This window comes from Podarcis liolepis (assembly GCF_965112155.1).
Source record: "Podarcis liolepis genome assembly, chromosome: 3".
Taxonomy (NCBI): Eukaryota; Metazoa; Chordata; class Lepidosauria; order Squamata; family Lacertidae; genus Podarcis; species Podarcis liolepis.
Window position 1 is genome coordinate 26,939,378 of NC_139557.1, and position 22,353 is coordinate 26,961,730.

The 22,353-nt window shown below is 40.7% G+C and overlaps 1 protein-coding gene and 1 long non-coding RNA gene across 4 annotated transcripts; both read right to left on the reverse strand.

Annotated features, from left to right (window-relative positions):
• Positions 1 to 2,546: 2,546 nt before the first annotated feature.
• On the reverse strand, positions 2,547 to 20,240 carry FBXO25 (F-box protein 25). 3 transcript variants are annotated; one of them, XM_083495692.1, is made up of 11 exons: positions 20,066 to 20,240; positions 18,487 to 18,629; positions 13,738 to 13,838; positions 12,592 to 12,641; positions 11,975 to 12,067; positions 10,469 to 10,562; positions 9,817 to 10,001; positions 7,743 to 7,925; positions 7,081 to 7,224; positions 5,251 to 5,277; positions 2,547 to 3,682 (listed from the first exon to the last, which is right to left on the reverse strand). In XM_083495692.1, exons 2-11 carry the CDS (start codon positions 18,621 to 18,623, stop codon positions 3,593 to 3,595), a joined length of 1,104 nt encoding a protein of 367 aa, XP_083351818.1. In that variant the 5' UTR covers positions 18,624 to 18,629; positions 20,066 to 20,240; the 3' UTR covers positions 2,547 to 3,592. The 3 variants fall into 3 exon arrangements, with proteins under 3 accessions (XP_083351818.1, XP_083351819.1, XP_083351820.1); XM_083495693.1 differs by having other exon boundaries at positions 20,049 to 20,126; XM_083495694.1 differs by lacking the exon at positions 5,251 to 5,277.
• On the reverse strand, positions 8,021 to 9,584 carry LOC310703493. Its single transcript, XR_014524190.1, has 2 exons — positions 9,505 to 9,584; positions 8,021 to 8,891 (listed from the first exon to the last, which is right to left on the reverse strand). It is a non-coding gene; the product is annotated as an uncharacterized lncRNA (long non-coding RNA).
• Positions 20,241 to 22,353: the final 2,113 nt, after the last annotated feature.

The window sequence follows — 22,353 nt, forward strand, 5'->3', positions numbered from 1 at the left end:
TGATTGTGACTTGTAAATATGGCCACCAACTCAACAGCAGAAACACAGATGCAATGATGTAGGCTTTTGTTCTAATATCTTCAACATTCCACATAAAGGAGGGAATGTGCCATAAATAAAAACAAGTCAAGTGTACACTTTGTTGTCCAGGCTTGCCTTCTCTCCAGTCATCTCAAGCCATGTCAAAACTTTGCCCCAATGTCCTTTTATTTTGTAATGAGTACCTACACTCTAGGCTACCAAAATAGTTTCTCCTAGCCATATGAGAAACTATTGGTCCTCAGAGCCATTATTAGACGCATCTCAACTTGGAGTTAATCAAAATCCATTTTTCAGGACTTTGCCAAAACAAACAAACAAGCAAGACTGTGGTTAAGACCATGCTAAAGCTTGCTTCTTCACTTGAGTATTCTCCAGATCTTGTTGGACAGCCATTCCCACCACCCATAGATACTGACTATGGAGATGCTGTCAAACCATGCTGGGGGTCATGTGCACAGGCTTCCTATCCTAGCTCTATCTCAGGAGTAGCAAGCCTGTTGGCTTCTGGATGTTGTTGGGACTCCAGCTCCCATCATCCCTCACCATGGACAATGCTGGCTAGGACAGATGAGAGTTGGAGTTCAACAAAATCTGGACAGCACCACATAGACTACCTTTGATTTAACTTCCACCTCCTTCCACTGCCCTTGACTGCTCCAGTTTGCAATCAGTTTGCACCTTGGATTATTCATATTTTAAGCCTGAAAACAAGACCTGCATTTTATATAGCACCTTGTTGATCTAAGGCAGGGATAGGCAACCTAAGGCCCGTGGGCTGGATGCGGCCCAATCACCTTCTCAATCTGGCCCGCAGACGGTCCAGGAATCAGCGTGTTTTTACATGAGTAGAATGTGTGCTTTTATTTAAAATGAATCTCTGGCTTATTTGTGAGGCATAGGAATTCGTTCATTCCCCCCCCCCCAACCATAGTCCGGCCCCTCACATGGTCTGAGGGACGCTGGACTGGCCCACAGCTGAAAAAAGGTTGATGACCCCTGATCTAAGGGCAATGTGGGTTGTGGGGAAACGTATTTTATTTCCGATCAGGCTGCAACGTAAGACACTTCTTATAATGGAAAGTTAAATCCACACATGGTAAAATTGCTTAGGCAATTGCTGTCATCACTTTTCTGTCACACGGGAAACTCAAGCTGTGCTTCGTATCTTTATTGTCTCTGCTTCAAGCACTTCCCAGCATTCCCTACAGGCTTTTGTTTGCAGTTCACAAGATGGAGACATACATATAACTGTGGCCAGGACATTAGAAACTGATTGCTCCAAAATACAATCTAATTGAACTCAAACACAATCCAAGTCAGCAGCACCCTTTGTGGCCTCCAGGGATAGGAAGACCATTAGCACGGAGGACAGATGACAACATTTCAGAAGATAAGCCCTAACACCACCTTCCAGGCATAACTGAAGGTTGCTATTTTTACTCTCAGCAGCACCCCAACTTTGGTATGTTTTCCCTTCTGAGGGCAAACAAAGCCTGAATCCAGGTATCTTGCAGGAATAATAAAATAACTCATAAATCAGGCAAGCAGCATTTATGTTGGAGATAAGCAACAGGTTCACAGTACAAGTAGTTCCCTCTCATCTTTAGACACTGGTAGGTCACACAACAGATGCCCAAAGGCCTGGGTTAATATATACTTGTTTCCACCATCTGTTCCCCCAACCATACAGTCCTGCTTCCACGTTGCTATAGCCAAGTATGACTGTAGTTGCTTGGAAACTGGAATGAGCCAGGCAGAGGGGGCTAATGGGCAGTCAATCCCCTTCTTTCATCCTTTATTCATCAAGAAAAATTGTTGTATTAGGGTTGCTGTATTTTTGAGCTCTGGAGCTTTTAAAGAGATTTTTGGCATGATTTAACCCCTGTTGCCAGTTTTCCAGGACATTTGCCCCACTTCTGAAAAATAATCCAGGACGCCATTTTCAGAGGCGAATTCCAGGACATGTCCTGGAAAATCAAGACATATGTCAGCCCTAGTTGTATGCTAGTATTAGTGAGAAGAGATAGCTATTGGGGGCACTCATAGGGTCTAACTACACAAATGCATATAGCAAGCATCCAAATACTTTAAGAAAAGATTATTGTGAAAAAATGGGGAGACTAGAGAAGCAGCCAGGGTTTTGGTGTTGGATAGGTTAAATCTTCCCCTGCCTGCTGCTTCTCCATTCTAAAACCACTTCTCTTTTGGCTATTAAAAAGCCAAAGACTTGTTTGAGCTCTTAGGGAAGCCACTCTCCTTCCACTCCTCATATGGGGATAATAGCGACATCTCACAAGTGAATGTGACATGCAGTTATCAAGATGCAGAGGATTGTTATCACATGGCCAACTCAGCCACTTTCCTGTAGATCCAATAGCCACAATAAGCCAATAGGATGATAGATGCATTTTTAAGTGTTCATGCTTGAAGAAAATCACATTGATCTCAATCAAATCAAATATCAAGAAGCACTGGGTGCCAAGAAAAAGAATTCCAGACAAGAATTAATAGGCAAAAAACATGATTTATTTGTGTACAAAACTAGATTCAAAACACACTGTGGTATGCAATGAAAGGCCTGTACTCACATGTATACATTATATTGGAATGATTGTTTCAAGATTTTCAGAACACGCTGCAAGTTGTTTTAAATTTGCCCTTTCTGAACTACACTATTACATATCGAGGTGGGGTGGGGGAGTAGCATCCAAGAGAGTGCCAGCCATTATTAGGCTATTTTCAGTTCCTCTGGAGTTAGCCAATAGTTTCCACAGCAGTACCACGTAGCATTGCTGTACTTGTTACGAGAAACCACCACCATATAAAAGGATGGGACTACCATCAGAAAACTTCATCGCACTGCAGGAACCAGCAATCAGCAGCTCACATTATTTAGGACACAATTAGGTTTGACATAATTAATAAAATATATTTTAAGAAAAATAAATATTCTGCATAATGTATTTACAAAATGGAGTTGGCTTCTTTCACAAGAGGATGCACAACAGGTACACAAAACTATGTTTTTTACTGATGTGCAGAACTCAATAGCTGACATGGTATGTACAAAGAAGCCTACAGAGAATCTCCTAACATTTGTAGGATGTGCAAATTGTGCACAATTGAAATAGGATGTGAAGGGGATGAAGACAAAGATCAAATAAGCAGGTTGTTTTTGGTCACCAAAAAGGAAACTGCCTACAGTTATCAACTAAAAATCACTATAGCCCTAACAAAAATGTTGTAAATCATTGATGTATTAACAGTTCCAAAATTTGACTAAAACTCCAATGACTCCTTTTGTAGACACCTTCTCCGGCTTCCACGGTACATCTTCCCTTGCAAAATGAAATAGTCCTTCGGTTTGCCTGCTGCAAACTGAACATCTTACATGATGCTCTGGTCAGTATTCTCTCCTTTTGACCCTATGACATCCCTTTATAACTACAAAGCACATTCTGGGAAATATTGCACAAAAAGCATTATACATATACTGCATGACTGTACAAAAATATGTATGAAGAAATCACCAAGAATTAATGGATTGCACTTAAAATTTGAAGAGGTCTATGAAGTGCTGAGGAGAAACTGGCATGAAGCAGCTGTTGGGATCATTGGCTGTGCAGGGATGTCCTGTATCCTAAAAAAATGAAGGGCACAGTTATTCTCTCTTTGCATAGGCAAGCAGACTATTACTGGTTGTGAAGCAGTATCCAAAGCCAACAGTTTATACATAGTAGCTGCTACTATTTATAGATATCAAAATATTGCAACAGCACTGCCGTTTTGAGAGAAAGATGTGTATCTTGTTCAAGGTCTCCTGCTTCTATCTTTAAATCACATATGAGGCAAGGCCTGGAGCCTCTTGGGCGCTCCAGTTGTACGTACCCAGTGACCAATCCCATAGTTGCTCATGAAGGAAGTGCTTTTGTGACTGTAAGAACATAGTAAGCTGCCTCTTACAGAGTCAGACCCTTTAGGTCTGTCTAGTATTGTATTGACTACATTTACCAGCAGATCTGCAGGGTCTTGAACCTTTGGGACATTTACATGCAAAGCACGAGCTCTTCCACTGAACTGTGGTCATCCTAGAGTGTACTTGTGCATGGTCTTCCTAAAGTGCACTTGTGCATTATACAGTACACATTTTTCTTTAGGTAGGCAGTGTAAAGAATCATGCATCCTTGCTTACTGAAGTATCATGATGAGGAAAAGGGTGCAAGTATAGGCAATGTATTTGCTCTACAGCTTGCTTGCTGGAGTGCAATACACCCAGTTCTTCATCTGAAACACACAGTGGCTTTGACAGTGTAGGGTGAGGTGCAGGAGACCTGTGGTGGTGATGGTGGTCATCAAGATTAGCCCTTTTGTGCAGCAATCTGTTTTAAGACAGATGCAGAACAAATTAAAGGGATTCCAGTAAAAGTTTGATAAGGTGTTACAATATAATGCTTATATGTCCTTTTACTACTTATGCCGAACATTTCTTCTTCTTCATGTATTGTTTGCACATTCCCTTTCTGTGGTACCTCTACTTACGTTCACTTCCAGTTATGTATCCTTCAGGATACATGTGCGGCAAACCCGGAAGTATTTTTCCAGGTTTTGCTGTGCGTGCATGCGCAAAAGCGCTCTATGCGCCACACGCATGCGCAGAAGCGGCACCTCCGGATACGCACACCTTGGGATCTGACCAGAGCTCCGGAACGGATCCTGTGCGCAACCGGAGGTACCACTGTAAATGCGCACGGCTATAAACCTTGTAAATAAAAATGAAACCATGCAAATTTTTCCATGCCTATTTAAATGTAAGCCAGAATGAGTTCAATGGGACTTTCTTTCTCCTGGATAAGTGCAATATATAGGATTGCAGCCTAAATAAATGAAAGCATTCCTGGTCATTAGCAACCTAAAAAACACAGCCTTTAAACATAATACAACTTCTCAGGAGAATTAGCTACATTCCTGTGACAAAGTTTAAGAGAGGAGTTCATTGGAAACTTCATTTGATTACATCAGACACTGAATCTTTTTTATGTAAGATTTAAAAAGCAGCATTTTATAGCCAAGAAAAGAATTCTAAAAATCTCAATTAAGTGAGAGAACAACATGTTCAGGGCTGTGACATTACAGTAAGAAGGATCTTATTTGCTTCAGCTATGTAACATGGATACAGAAGAAAGGCAGGATGAAATACACATAAAGTACCTTGAGTAACAAAGCAAGGTGGTAGTCCTTTTGAGGAAGTCATGAAGGAAGAAACAGGTAGAGGGGCAGAGACGCAAAAGAGAGGAAGATTTTATTCGATAGAATGACAAGCAGCAGAGTTCAGTACATGATATACAACAGCTTTCTGCAGGGCATTCCTATCTAGACAATTTTACTGGTTAGAAAAGTTATCCTGCTTATAAGAAATGAAAAATGAAAAAAAAAGGTCAGGAATTGGCATCAATCATGTGAAAGAAATTTATTGCACTGTATGTCTGTGATAATTAAAGTCCTTGATCAGGAAACAAAAAGGGAAAATTTACTTTGCCACTCTGACCCCAGCAGATATTTAAAGAATTCGGCCACCTTCATTATCTCAAACACCAAAGATTTTCTCATAAGATGCCCGTAGGGGAACATCATATCCTCAAAGCAGTACCTGGAAGCATGTTCTGCTAAAGCAACAGAGCTTGAGTCCAAGAAAGCAGACATGAGATCTCATTGCAAGTACCTTAGAACACTATGAGAGTTAAACATCAGCAACTGCGAATGCATTATATTGACTACTTCGCCTCTCATATCTTTACCCTTTTCAGAGTTTCTTTATTACCACATTTCCACATGAGGTTCTTCAACTACCTCTGAGCTTGTATTGTATTATTTGGGTTAAAAGTCCAATAAGTGCCCATGCAGATAGACATAAGATTCTAGCACATGCTCTTACTGCAAACATGATTCAAGCAAGAGCTGCTATATGCCACGTGTAAATACATTCTTTGGAGCAACGTCTGTTGCTGCTAGATGTGCTAGTAAGTGGGATACTGGAGTACCTTGAACGTACAGCTTTTGTGAGCTTCTAATGTAATGATTAAAGGGAAACTCACGCTGGAGAAATCTACATGGTCCTGAAGCTTGTACAACTAAGAGTTTGTAAAATTGCTATTTTGCTATTTGATACCTCTGAATAAGGATAGGCAAATGTCAATTTTTGCTTCTCGCTTTTCCAGTCTTACATTCTTCATATCAGGTTGTGATTTTTCTCTTTAAAAACTTCTCTTGACAATCCACCTGCATTTTAGTGCTATTTTCTCCTAATATACATATTTTTTGCAAAGAAATTTTCCCTGTTCTACTGTATTTTTTGTCTGTTATTTTCACTAATATATGCATTTCTATGCATTTTTTGTATGAATTACTTGGCTGGAGAACTGCATTGCAAAATTCAGAAAAGTATGAATTTGGAAAATAGCTACATTTTTGTTTGTGTATTGTTTCATAACATTAAACAGATTTCCCTTCAAACTGAATTAAAATCTCTCCCCCCATCTCTATATCTGAGAAGAAAGAATCACAACCAGGCAACTTGGAAAGGAAACTTTTTGCAAATGCCCATTTGTCTTTTTAGACCACAAATCATTAAAAAGGAAAACACAGGAGCAGGCAGCATAACAAGAGCTAAGGAACGACTAAGTTTTTCAGACCTATCTATAACTCAAGTTCCCCCACTGTAATCCCCCTTTTGGTTATTACGCACAGGCTCAGGAAGTGGAAGCTTCCATTTGCAAATATTTAAGTTGCTTTCAGTGTTGTGTTTGGCAAGCCCCCGATGTGCTCTAAAAATAAATTCCCCAAATATTTAATTGTTAAACATAGTACAAAGCTGAACTTTTACATTCTGAATTTGTTTTGAAAGCTATTCATATTTCAGACCAGCAGACTATTCTAGTTTGTGAAACGGAAACTCTATATATAAGACTACTCCTCCCTCTGATTGTTTCCTCAGTTACTGAATAGTTTCCAACCTAATATTCTAGGTATTTCATTTCTTACCTTCCAGAAGAGAATACTGCAATGGCGACAGAAATGCAAGGTATCTCCATATTGTTCCTTTATAGGGTAACATTTCTGAAGTGCAAAGAACATCAGCTTCCAGTCAATATGACCTTTTTCTGACAGAATAGGGTGCCTATAGAACTGAACAGAAAGGTAACATTTGAAGGCTATTGTGCTGTTTTAACCAGCATCTGACTCAGATTTTTTAAAAAACACTATTTAGCTATGAAAAGTAATGGAAAGTCAGATGTGAAATATTTTAAGAGACTGTGCAGATGTCGACCCCTATTTCCCATCATTTTTGACCATTGCCCATTCTGGAGGGCTGTAGGGTATAGTCCCTGTGCTAAAAAAATATTAGGTTATTATTTACAAATGGTTATACTCTACATATTTGATGTGATCAAACCTAGTTGTAGGACTATGCATGCTTATTACAGAGCAGGTCCAAATTCAGGAAGATTTACTGAGCAGTAAACATCAGACTGTGCCATGCATTTACACTCATATGCACTCTTAATTGGAAGCAGTTCCACTGAAACCAATGGGATTGATTTCCAAATACATTTGCTTATAATGAACACATGAGAACACTCCCATGTGTTTTCTGTTGGTATACACAGCCTCTCTCAACCCTAAAATGACAAAGTTCCTCTAACCTGTTTTTCAGCGAAATGGTACAGGCAAAGCTTTTTCCATAACTGCCTGTCTTCACTGAGCATATACAATGTGGGAGACACTTGGCCCAAAGTGATAATGTCCCAGCAGTCTGAGAATCTATACAAGATGTTGTTCAGCATATGTAAAGGGAGATCGCAGAGTGTAAGTCCATTGGTGACCTGCTGAAAAACAAGTTAACAACAGTTAGCTATAAGTTCAAAAGTAAACTCACTATTTCAGTTTGAGCAGCCTTAGGTGTGTTTGTTTTCTCCCCCCCCCCCCCAAACACTCAAATCTAAACAGCTAAATTCATCTGAAGGTTGCAATCCTAATGCCACATAAAGGTAAGGTAAGGTAAATGACCCCTGGATGGTTAAGTCCAGTCAAAGGCAACTATAGTGTCCAGCGCTCATCTCACCTTCAGGCCAAGGGAGCAGGCGCTTGCCCACAGCTTTCCAGGTCATGCGGCCAGCATGACTAAACCACTTCTGGTGCAATGGGGCACCGTGACGAGTGCCAGAGTGCACGGAAACGTCATTTGTCTTCCTGTCTCAGCAATATCTATTTATCTACTTGCACTGGTATGCTTTCAAACTGCTAGGTTGGCAGAAGCTGGGACAGAGCAACGGGAGCTCACCAGGTCATGCGGATTCAAACTGCTGACCTTCTGATCAGCAAGCCCAAGAGGCTCTGCACCACCCGAGACCCCTAATGCCACATACCTGGAAGCAAGCCCCATCAAACTCAATGGGACTTGCTTCTCAGTAGATATGGCTAGGATTGCACTGTAATTCATCATAAAACTTGTTGAGTATACGCTTTATTGTGAAAAGAAAAAGGCAACAGTTGTTAAAGTGGTCCCCAATTTTGGACCCATTTGCCTGGATCCAAAGTGGTGTGGCTTGTCCTGCAACATCTGCTGCATCCAGATGTTGTGGAGGATGCTGTCCTATCCCTGTCTGCCAGTCTGTATGTAGAATGGGGAAGGGGCACCATCTTGCGATTTGCTTCAGGTAGTTAAGTGTCTTTGGGGCTGGTCCTAAATGCCAACTATTAATGCATTTTTAATGGTTCTGACTAAACCTATAAAATATTCCGTTAGAGGACGAAATAAATATTTTCATATAGCCACAGTACATTTTTGAAGGCTTAAATATCAGCAGCATAGCTGTCAACTTACAGATTTGAAAATAAGGGACCAGCAGCCTTGAAAATAAGGGACCAGCAGCCAAAATAAGTGACCTGCAGCCTCACCTGTTCCAGGCACTCCAGTCTTCCTGTCCTCCTGCAGTCTGGTCAAACTCATGCTGGTAGCTCCGAGAACACTGTCCAACCAACTTTGTAACCAGAGGTTCAACTGAATAGAATCTGAATCACATGCACCACAAGGCCTATGCAGCCTCAACTTAAGATGGCTCCCCGGCCTGGCTTTGCACTGCAAAGTTTGCAGCAGCACGTGCAACAAAATGGCGTCCAGCATTCAAAAAACCCCTCAGCTGGCATTAACTAGCCACACACAAGGCATGCAAGCTCCACCCCCAGTCGTTTTTAGACTTCTTATTGGGTGAGCAACACAGCCAAGCAACACAGTTGGAGCCTCCCTCCTCCCTGGCCGACAGGAAGGGAGGGAGATGAGCTGCTTCCTTTGAAATTTAAGGGACATCATTTAAGGGACATTTAAGGGACATCCATCAATAAGGGACAGCAGCGGGACATGGCACTGGAATAAGGGACTGCCCCTTCAAATAAGGGACACTTGACAGCTATGATCAGCAGATACCCAGTACTTTTTTGGAAGCAACTTGGTACAGGATGATGTCTTGAAATCAAGCACTGAAAACAAAACATTGCCTATTTCACCATCACAGTTTAATTATCTTGGTGTCCGCTCTACTCAACAAATGTTGATTATTTTTTTTAAGAAACCTGCTTCATGCCTGTTTATAATTCCGTATCAGAGAGGAGGGGGAGGACAGAGAGAGGCAGACAGATGACACCCTGGTGACACCGACAGATAAAAGGATTTCACAGCTCAAACATCACATTTAACAGAGCCATAAAAGCTGGGTATACCTTGGGTATTTGAAGATTATTGAGCTGCTGCTGCCACAGAAGGATGGTTTCCAACCGGCAAATCCAAATATTGATGTTTCCTACTAGCACCGATTTCCCGACGCCCCGTATTAATATGCACAGCGCAGAACTCAGCTCCTGAAGAAGGTCTTTGATTAGACGTGGGTTGTATTGGTCCTCCAGAACTTCAAGTGGGAATTTAGAAACACACGTGAGAATTCTTGCTTTCCTACTACATTTTACATTTATTTTAAAGAGCTGAAAAGCTGATCCATTGTCGTTTTATAATCTTAAAGGTAACAGCCAAGAATTGCTGCCCCAGCAAATAAATGCATATGGCAGGACCAAGGATCTGGGGTTTCCAGTATGATGGCCTTGTTCACAACATGGCAAGCTGAACTATAGCTTAGCTGGACCAACTAGATGTGGGAGCTCTTGGAGAGGAGCATGCAAATGTGGTGATCTGCCGCTGTCTTTTTTATTCCCACACTGCGCTAAGCCAGTGCATTCCTCCTTCAACAACCCCACTCACTGACCTGCATGCAGTTTCTTGTTATCCATGGCTACTAGGCAAGTGCTTTCTTAAAACCTAAACAGCAATTGATCAAAATGCCAAAGTGTCATTTGCAGCTATGGAAATTTGTGTCCTTACCTTTGCGAACAATTTTGTCCAAGATATTGAAATAGTTCTTTTGAGCTGCACCGCTCAATGAAGTTAACTGGGATTTTGCTATTAATTGCAAAAGCTAAAAGATAATAATTGTGTATTAGAAGATGTGTAACAAATAAGCCACAATTAGTTCTGTTCTTTAGATTCCTCAACATACAGCATAGGTGGGGGAGGAAGGGGTAGAGTCCCTTCCCTTACTCCATTTCTCCCATGTCAAGTTTTAGTTTGTTAGCTCCTTGGGGCAGGGAAATAGCAATCAGATGGGCAGGCAGATGAGCTGCCCTCATGATATTTGTGTCACTGTGGCTTACCTGCATGGGGCAGGGTGGCAGCAAGATCAGTGCTGTGCAGATGTGACAGCATGTTTACTCATAAGTAAAGTATCACTGTGTTCAATGGGGCTTTTTATTACTCTTTCTAGGCTTCTCATAGTATATGTTTAAGATAAACACACATAAACACACTTTCTCAGGCAATGTTCACATTTAAGCATGAAGTTCAGAGTTGTCGTGCCAATGTCTTCTTAGCCCTAACTGTGATTACTGCCACCGCCAATATAATAGTTGGCTTGTGGTCAAGCTCTAGAAGGGAGCTGGTTGAGTGGAGGAATGTACAACCTCTCTATTTGGCTTAGCTATGGTTGAGCAAATTATTATTATTAAATTTGTATACCACCCTTCATTCCACGATCAGAGGGTGGTTCACAACATAGTATAGTTGATCCTTAGCAGCAGTATGTCTGCATTAGCCTACAAATGTGAGCTACATTCAAAACAAAGCTACTCCCAGGAGTCACCTTTGACAAAGAAATCTGACCACCACCATCCCCGTGTCTTTGGGAACATGAATAGACACTAAACAAAAAAATAAGATCACATTTGGTCACTTGAAGGCCCATTTTGTTTGTTGGCAGAAAGTGGCAGATAAATTATAGTAAAACAGCATGAACTAAAATGCAGACTCCTAACCAAAGCTGTTTAATACATCAGTTTACAGAATGGAAATGAGTAAAATAAAGTCCAGTATCCAAAGAGATGCTTTAGGCAGGCTCAAAGATTTGTGTACAACCGATTCTGAAATTTTCATTTTCTAAATGTAGCTTGCCAGGTGACACATGGGGGATGTCACTGTAGAAACAAGTCTAAAGTCCTTGTAGGGAACACAGGTACAGCCAAGTAGTCCTTTGGTACTGTTCTATAATAGTTCAGAACCACAAAGAGCATCATGGTAAGACTCTCAGAGATATCACACAAAGGACCCCTGGAGAACTCTTTTCTGATTGCTTGAGACATTGTCACTTTACAATAAAACCCAATGTCAGTTTTTAATCTGAGAAATGGAGGCAATTCTTTGGCTCTAGTTTAAGATGAACTTTCTTAACGTTAGCAACCTTCAGAATATACAGATAATATATATATACAGAGAATATATATATACTACAGTAAGTTAAATTCAACCACAGAACTACATAGTACAAGAGCATCTTACTTTTACCACGTAATTGAACCTTCTGATGTCCTGAATTGCACTTGAAAAATCTAAGCGATTAAAAGCTTCTCCCAGCGTGCAATAGCCATGTCTCTTGAAAAGAAAAATGGGGGAGGGGGAGAAACATGTTAGAGTCACAAAAGAAGCCTTCCCGGAGAGGATAAATGTGCAAGCCTGGAATGTACCACCCACACAAATCACATAGCTGTTAATGTCCCACAGTCACCTAGCTACCCATTTCCCCAATACTCATGACATATGGGCTGGAAAGTAGAAGGAAAGAAATAAGTTGCTGCTTTGGGAGCCGTTGTTCATGCTGCCTCCTACATTCACCAGTGGCCATTCTCTCCATCTGTCTACATATGGAAAGTATTATGCAGTAGTATTGTGCTTTAGTATGTTCAAGCTAGCATATGGAAGGTATGAGGAAAAACCCACAACACTGAAGCCTTGAAATCTGAATTACTCTTCCCTATGCAACTGCTATCTGATGCTGACTCTCCCCCAACAGACTAGCTAAATAAATAAGTGTGCAGCTAGCTAATAAATACATTAGCGTGTGTGGATTAATTAAATGGATAATTACCAAAAGCACATAAATCATGCCCACCACTTACTTCTTTAGTACTTTCTTTATGAACATATATCCATTTTTCACGATAGAAGCCTAGAAGCAAGATAAGGAACACCTTTTTTAATATTCTGCTGCAGATGTATTGATTTACAAGTAAAGAAGACAAAGATTCCCCATCAAAAACTAGTAGGCAATCATAGGCAAATTCTTTTGCAAAAAGGTTCTAACAATCTTTAATAATATGTGAGGGAAAGGTTTTCCACCAATTTTTTAAAAACCAAAACTACTGTCCTGTCCACCTGTGGCACTATGCATATGAAAGCAGATTTCTCTGTGTCTATCCCTGCCTAAAGCCATGGTTTAGAGATACAAAGACAAGTCAGTGATCTTTCTACCTCCTCTTCCAGTGCAGCTACAGAGGAGTTTGGAAGCTTCCACTTCTGACTACCTGCAGTTTGTCATGTAATAGACTTCACCCTAGTTAGCAGAAACAAGTCCATTTCAAACCAAATTTTTGATGCTAGTTCATTTTCTCTAAGTGTAGTTAAGATTAGCCACAATTTAGGGCTCAGACACAACACTGTAGTTAATCAAGAATGGAAGTAAAAACATCCAATCTCAGCAATTCTGTGGGATAAGCATGGCCAACACCACATTAATGAACAATCCCATCAGACACAGTTATGTGAAGGATTGCTTGGAAGAATCATGAAAGCCACTGTGACGCAAAGAATCATGCAAGAAATAAACCAAAATCTATCTGATTTAAGGGAAGCACATTTTCAAGTAAATTTCTGTAAGTCCTGGGTACATTTTAGAAATATTTAAAATGAGCTCTTGATTTTACCTCCCACCAGCAGGCTACATGCACCCACAATCAAAATTGCACAGATGCTAGTTTACTAAAGTTCACTGTTGGTAAAAGTAAGCCTCCCTATTATTATGTTAAGAACAAAACCCTCAACCAAGATTATTTTTTCATTGCTTTCCCTTACCATTTTTACATGGAGTGTGTGCAGATGATTAGCATGTTACACATGTCATTTGTTTCCACTGAAATAATTCTTAGCTACTCTAGCATTCTCAAATACATAAGTATTTGCATTATGTATAGGTTCTGTTGAAATACGCTGGAAAGCAAACTTACACTGTCAACTATTCTCAGAACTAAAAAATAGTTTAGTCTTACACTGAGATTTTGCATTGTTCCTAAAATGATCCTTTTTCCTTTTCTTGCTTGCAAATTCGCAGTCATCAGCACAGTATATTTCTTCATCATTATCTAAGATGCTGAAAGGAAAAAAAATCTATTTAAAGAACCAATCCCTCAGATACAATTGAACAAACCACAGTATGTGAAGGTAGGAATGAGTCATTTGCATTTCAGAGTTTCATGTTGTTTTGATGGCTGTTGGTTTTACCAGTGCAACAACTCCATCCTATGCATGTATACTTGAAGGTAAATCCCACCATATTGAGTTGTGCTTACTCTCAAGTAAGTATTTGTGATTTCAGCCTAAGGATTTATGTACACTTATCTGAGCATAAGCCCCATTGAACATAATGGGCCTTTATTTTCAATCAAACATGTAAAATCACACCGTTGCTTCAAACACCTAGACCAGCAGTCTGTTTTCACCATTGCCAAGATGACGCCATATGGGAAGCCTGAAAAAAAGACATGAGCAAAATACCCTTGCCTCATTTCTGTTCCCAAGGAACTGGTGCAGAGAATCATGCTGTCTCTGCAGGTACCATTCAGAGCCTTATTCTCTACTGAAATCTGCCATTGTGAATAATTACATGTCATCTGAAAACTGGACCACCTCACACCAACTCCAGAAAAATAAAAATGAACACGTTAGGCAGTATAATATTAGTAGAGATTAAAATAGAGGAAAGATGGGTAATCGTAGGAAAAATGCCCCAAATGAACAAGAATCGTCTTTCTACCAAAAAATAAAAAATAAACATTAGAAGAGTGTCTTTGAAGGCCCACGCCATGTCTAATCTATTGGAACTATTTTGATATCTTCAATGGAAAGTACAGTCACATTCTGTTAGGTGTTTAAATCTCCATAGATCTATTAGCTCCATATTCCTTCCCTTCATTGGACCTTATCATTTGATTTTATCTATCATATTCTGGGAATACTACCTCATTCAAGTCTCCAATTATTATTATTTTTCCATCGTACAATTCAAATAACCCCTCTTCTAACAAATTGGATTAAAAAGAGGTGGATCACGTGGAGTAGTAGAAAAGCAAAAGGAACCAGGAAAAGTGTGGAAGGACAGTCATATGGTATATGCACATATGCTGTATTTAGTATGGTTGTTAGTGGGACAGGGAGAGGGGAAGGAGGGGGTTAAATATGCTCTCTGTTCCTGTTTTGAAAATGCAAATAATTTTTTTTTCAATGAACAAGTTAGAAAGCACCCATCTCAATACAGATCCTGGAGAACCCTACCTATTAACATGCCACAATTGTGAAATCCGCCTGTAGGTTCCTACTCTGCTTCCTGTTCTTTAACCCAGTAGTCTTCAACCTTTTCAGACTCAGGGCCCACTTTTAATCCAAACATGCATTGTGAGACCCTTTTCCTAACCTTTTACCTTCTATTTGCATGGTGGTAGTGCTCCTGTTGCGACCCACCTTGGATCAGGCCATGAAGACCAGTGCTTTAACCAATTACTATTCCAAATGAGGGACTTGGGTGAGGGACTTGGTTTAAAAACATTGAAAGTCTAAGTACAGAAGGTCTCCTAGATCACCCCTGTCCACATGCTTGTTGACTCACAAAGAAACAAATGCATGTGTTTATTTACAAACTGCTTTTACGTAGCCTTGTGAATCAATTACCAAGGAAGCAATTTCATTTATCATTCACATACGTAAAACACAGAAAATATCTGTGGTAAATAATGCTAAAATAATTCATATTTTTCTGTTGTGAATTATTTTGAATTATTTTAATAGTGTTGTTATATTATTATAAATCCTCTAGATATTCTTATAAAATCTACAACTACTCAGACTGATCCAGTCCCAGTAATCACTACTTTAAAAATCACCCACCACCCAAAAAACCCTCATATGCATTATGTTAGTTTTTTGCAAGCTATGAAAGGGTTCCCTCCAGATGATCAGTATTTTGCAGGAGGGCTTCAAGGACATACCCACACCATGCTAAGCCTCTTCAGCACTCAAAATCAGGGGTTGGCATAACACTACCTGTAATATGTCAAGGCCTCTGAAAGAGATGACAACCCAGTCACAATGCCCTAGAGGCTCAGTTTATTGACAATCTTTTTGCAAGTTTAAAAAGAACCTAGGATATAGAAAATAAAATTGCTAAAAATGTGTTTCATGTGGAAAGCTATTTAGAAGGTTTACAACAACTTGTAAATTAAAGCTTTTTATTTTCACACAGAAAACTGAAAGATGCACAAGTTATATCAACAAAAGACAAAGCACTCAGTTTTCCAAAACACTGATAACCTGAGATTGTTTCCTTTGCAAAGAAGTTAGCCTCACACAGATAAGCAAAACTGCTGAAGCTTTACAGCACAAAGTGTACAAAAGGAAAGTAAAATTACTTTTATCTTCCCATCTTTATTCTGACAGGAAAATTGTATACATGCATTTTCCCCCACTCACCAGTGTTCGCTTTTATTAAAACAGCTGAGTTTGTCAAATGAAGGTATTTATCACTGTCAATTCAGAGTTTTAAAAAGCACCCACAATATAGCCTGGATGTTGTAAATCACCAAGACAAGAAAAATAAAGATTTTTTTGGGGGGGAGGGGAGAGAAGGAGGAAAATCACACACTAATCTGGAGGATTAAACAGCAAATATTAAAATGTTATTGCACATCAAGAATTTAACAAAGCATCTCACCAACTTTCCAAATGAATCAGAGAGATCTAGCATAGTATTGAATAAATTTTGAAATTTCTTCTAGTTGGGCATGGGTCTTTCTTTACAGTGGCATAGCCACTATTTGATGAGCTGTCAGAGAACAGAGCTCAATTTAAAAGAGACCTCTATTTGAGAGACTGAATCATCAGAAGGGGGATTATGGTCCTTGAAGTTGGCTACCAATAGTCAGTGGTACTGGACAGGAGACCCTGAAGGCACATAGGCCACCTGATTCCCACATACTTTCCAGTGATGGTGAGATGCATCTCCACTTAAGTTATGGAAAATATTTCTAAATTTGTATATTCTGTGCAATTTTTTTCCAGCTAGAAGTTGTCCAATAGAAACCTGAATTAAGCAACAGCCTACAATCCACATTTGAAGAAGTTTAACACAGCCTTGCACTGGCAAAAACTTGTATCAAAGTCAAATTTCCCTGATTTTCTAAGACAACGGAGGCAGAGCCATTCAATTCTACCCTGCTTGCCTTACACAAGTCATGTCGCCACAGCTGGAAGCTGTGAACAGTATGCCTGTTCAAAAGTTGTTTCATTGCAAGTCATCCAGGCAAGAAACTGTTTCAGTGTAGGAGCACAGTCTCTTATATAGGTCTAGGTCTGAGCAACACCTGGCACACTGCTGACACAAAACAAATATAAGGGCTTATCTTTTGCCAGTTTGGGGAAATAACAACACAAACTAAGGGGCAAGACAAAATACCAGCCCGTGATTAAAACTACCATTTTATTATGAATACCACTTTACCATTAGAATTGTCTGGGACTGTTAACTATGTGGTTTATGCGAACGCATGATGTGCTTATTTAGATCATCGAATATCTGCATGCCACACAATATAAAAGCCATCCTAATATACACACTTCCTGATTTTTCCCCCTAGAAAGAAGGCTTGATTGGCCTATTTGTTGCCACCAGCAAAACAGGTGCTTAGGTTTTCAAACATATGCATCCTTCATGCCCTTGTAGTGAAGATCACATAGCAAGTCCCTCCAAGCCTATAATTTCAAGCTTTTCACAACAATGACCTAGTTTTACCAAAATGGATCTAATAGCCCACCTTATATTTAAAACAGGCAAGTCTCCATGACAACACTGCATCAAATAATTAGGTTGTTATATTTCTTCTGAAAGCCATATTATTTTAAATAACTAAAAAACAGCTTTTAGTTACCCTGCTCTTAAATAAAAGGTGGTGTCCCTTCTCCACAGAATAATCAGTGCATGTACCACCACACCCTATCCCTACTGCATAGGGAAAAGAACAGGATATTATTTTGCAATATTCACAGAGCGGTTACTTGTGTCATCCCACAAAATCCCACATAACCCACTGCAAAATCCAATAGCAAATTATTTTAAGTCAGTAACAGTAAGACACCTAACACTCTTTGTAGCTAGATGCAAAATCCAAGTGATTTAACAATGCTGACAAATGTTTTACGTGGAAAAAAATTATACTGCCTACAGTCCTAAGGTTTGACGTTCAAAAGCAACAGCTTTACTTCTAAAATGATTTTCACCCCAAATCCTTAAAACTATGCTTAGTTTCTAATTCCACAAACTACTGCATTTCAACTTTCTAGGCTTTAAGTGGGCACAATAAATTGTCTCTACACTCTTCTCTTACCTCCCATTCCTTGAACAAAATTTTTCAATGCTATTTGTTTTGTATCCTGGTGGCAGTAATGGTCATGTGTTGTTGTTGTTGTTTTTAAATCTAAGTGACAGCTATGCAACACTTTACATAAAGAGGGCATCAGAAACTGCCCCTGCATGACTACTGTTCCTGACTGTACCTGTAACTTGAGCATCAAATCACTACATGAATTTGAGGAAAAGGTTCCTGCCATGCTTAAGATCCGCAAATAAACAGCCGGTTTCCTCTGTGTGTTAAATACAGCCCTGAGATACATGCCCACCTAGAGAAAAATAGGCATTGATTTATAGCAGTATTAAGCTAATGAGAAGGGGCCCCTTCTTTTTCTTCTCTTACACATTATGACTGATGTTGTTAAGCTGATTGTTTTCATCCTCAAGTTCTGAGCTGCAGGGCTCACATCGCTTCCAACCATCTTCTGTCTTCATCCATCTCCACCCTGGAGATCGCCAATCCTGGCCCAGAAAAGGCATGGTTTCCTTAAAGGCAACAATGCAACTTTTAACAGTGTTGTTGTTATGTCAGCAGGATGATATTTAGAAATTAACATCAAGAGAAACATTGTGGCAAAAGATGGCAACAAAATAAAAGACATAGCCATGAAGATGAGAATATAAATGGCTATTAACCAATTTGGTCAGAGCATGCCTCCTTGTGTGCAGTATTACGCTAAACATTTGTGACTAGTAGGCCATGGACTCCCAGCACTGGAACCTACTTTCTCCCCTCTTACTCACCTTCATGAAAGAAGGGTGGATCGACATCACTTGTTCCCAAACACCTGCTCCAGGCTTTTAATGTACATATTTATTTCCCCAGGCCTTTTATGAACCATAATACTGGATATCATTATTCCTATGAATGCTCTGAATCTGTTTCACTTGATTTTATATTGTTCTTAGGTTATATTTCTGTTTTAGTTGATATTTTTATACTGAGCACAATGCACATCGCTTGGAGGATTTTAAAAAACATAAATCTCTTTAGAAATGTTCTTAAATAAATAAAGTTTCAATGACCTCTACTCCTGGCTACACACACACAGGACGCGGGTGGCGCTGTGGGTTAAACCACAGAGCCTAGGACTTGCCAATCAGAAGGTTGGCGGTTCGAATCCCCGTGACAGGGTGAGCTGCCGTTGCTCGGTCCCTGCTCCTGCCAACCTAGCAGTTTGAAAGCACGTCAAAGTGCAAGTAGATGGGAAGGTAAATGGCGTTTCCGTGAACTGCTCTGGTTCGCCAGAAGCGGCTTACTCATGCTGGCCACATGACCTGGAAGCTGTACGCCGGCTCCCTCAGCCAATAAAGCAAGATGAGCGCCGCAACCCCAGAGTCGGTCACGACTGGACCGAATTGTCAGGGGTCCCTTTACCTTTACTTTATACACACACACGCACACACGTATATAACGTAAAATATTCTGTGTATAATATATACATATACACAGAGTCGAAAACCACACCTAAGGACAGAGCTGTAGGGGGGGATACCAACACTCCCCTCACTGCTATGGGATATGTACCCTTCCCAATAACTTTTGAGGGGACACCACATTCATTTTGGGGGAGGGGGCTATACTACAGGCCAGGGGCTTTGGGGGCCACTTAGAGGCAGGGTCTTTTTTTTATAAGAGACCAGAGGATTTGTGTAAAACCTGGGGGGGGGGAGAGGAACAAACTGAAGCCCCCCACCCATTGGAAGGGCTCTTGTCCAAAATAATGAAGACGCTAAAAGCAACACACACACACACTCTTGGCAGCCCCTGCCAGACACAGCCTCCCCCCTGCCTGCCCCTTTCTCCCCTGAGGGGACCCTCCTCTGACCGTTGGCCTTCCAACGGCCGCCTCCCCTCCCCCTCCAACGGCTCCCACACAACCTCCCCCCCCCGCCCCCACTCGCCTTCTGGGCCTCCTCACCACAATCGCTCCCAGCCAAGGCTGATACTGTCTCTATTGACCGAGACGTCGACGACAACAAGGAACTTCGCTTTCTCCGCCCCCCCTCTTCTTCGCTTTCCCCCCATTGGCCCTCCTGAGCGGCGCTTGTTGCCACCCGGCATCCCGGCCGCCGGTTGGCTGCTCGGGGCGTTGTGACGTCCCAGGTTCCACCTCCCACACATGTCACGTGACGAGGAGGGACCGGAGCACGTGTCAATGTTTTGGTCAGGAGGAGGAGGCTGGGAGAAGGAGGCGGGGAGGGGAGGGGCCACGCTCCTCCCACCGCCCCCTGGGCGGAGCTAGGAGAACTCTGAGAAGCGAGAGACGCGAGTCGTGCTGCACCGGCTCGGAGCGGCGTCGCTGCTTTGCATCGGATTGCAATTCATAGAACCCGCTTTAGGAACAACGTCCCGTAGAAGCAGCGCGTAGTAGGATGGAGCTCCGCAGAACATTTGCAGCAGCAAGTTCCATAGGGTTGTGTGTGTGCTAAATTTTGCAACCTTACGGGTGTTTCTCTGTAACCTTTCAATCTTCTTCTTCTTCTTCAGTATGTTTACTTATATCCCCACTGAAGGCGGCTTGCGGATTAAACATAGAGACAGAGAGAAAACAATCATTAACAAGAAATTAAACATTAATAGAATGTGTGTGTGTGTATATATATATATATGTACATACACACATATATACATAAATACACATACACACATCAGTTTTAATGAACATATCGGAGTGCTCTGTAAATGATAGTTAAAGCCTTTATATATCAGCCTTTTGTGCTCTTCCACACCCTCCCCGTGTTCCTGGCCCTTATTTAGGATTCTTTTAGCTTCTTTTAAATTCTTACAGACTTTTATATTCACCTTGTGTTTTAATACCTTTTAACTTTCTAAAGCACTTTTTAGATTTTAAATGCTGGTCTATGACTGTAATAAAGATTTGTGTTGTGGCGGGGGGCAGAACAAAGTTTTAGTTGAGTTTTGTTTTTTGTTTTTTACTTCATAGGGGGTCAGGTAGGTGTGTGTATCTATGTGAGAGCTTTTGTTTGTTTGTTTGTAAGTCACTTTGGGTTGCCCTTGCCAAGACAAGGCAACTCACAAATTTAATAAATAAATAAAAGAAATCTATTAAAAACATACAGTCACAAGAAAAACAGCACAGCGCCAGCCCCTCTCATTAAAAACTACATAGCAGGCAGGGATTCAGGAGCTATAGCATTTCTCATATTGAGGTGTGACAATAGGAAAGTGAGCCTCGTTGGCAGTCATGCTGCAGTTAAGAGTACAGGGCCTCTAGGGAGGTAGAAACATTGGCAACGCTGATATCCTGGCAAAGCGTAGTCAGATCCACTTTGTATTTGGTCAGCAGTTTATTAGCATATAGGCCTAATTTTGCAGCATCATATATCGCCATGCCTGCTCACCTGTATAAACACAAGAAGCAGTGTGAGAAGAGGGCACTACCTTGCTTCCGATAAACACATATTACACATATGCTTGGATTGGAATTCAAAGGAACTTTCAAGCTGTCCCTTGGTTAAGGCTGCAGTTCTTCATCCCTAACCATTGGTGGCACTGGCTGGGGTTGATGGTACTTGGAGTCCAACAACTTCTGAAGGGACTCAGCTTCCTCATCCTTACCATATACACTTACATGGGAGTAAGCCCCATTGAATTCAAGAGGACTTCTGTGTACGCATGGCTGGGATTATGCTGTTAGGCAATAATTTAACTCACAATTCTAAACTCATTTTACTTGGAAGTATATGATTTCCTTGGAAGATTCAGGGAAACTTACTTCCAAATAGGTGTGATATCAGGATTTGCTTCCTGTTAATCCCCATGCATTCCATTCTGTCCCAGAGAACCTTTGTTTTGGCAGAGAAATTTGCCCAGAGGACAACATGATTTATAAATGAACTTGAATGTCTTCTTTCTGTCGTGTATTTAAATCTCCGACTTTATAAAATGTATTCACTGACACTAGGCATTAATTATCACTGTTAACCTCTCCCATCAGATTAATTCTTTGGCTTTAGAAGGATGCTCCAATTACATATTGATCGAAAGATTCATCATGTCAATGAATGTCCACTCCAGGGATCAGTTTAAACTATAGACAAGGCCAGGGATATTAAGCAAGGCAGCCAGATTGGTAACCCCTTTATTTACTGCTGCAGCAGGACAGCACCACTAGAGTAAGGCTGAAGAAAACTGTCTCCAGAAAAGGGTTCTTACAGCTTTTATACATTTCCATAAATGGCAAAA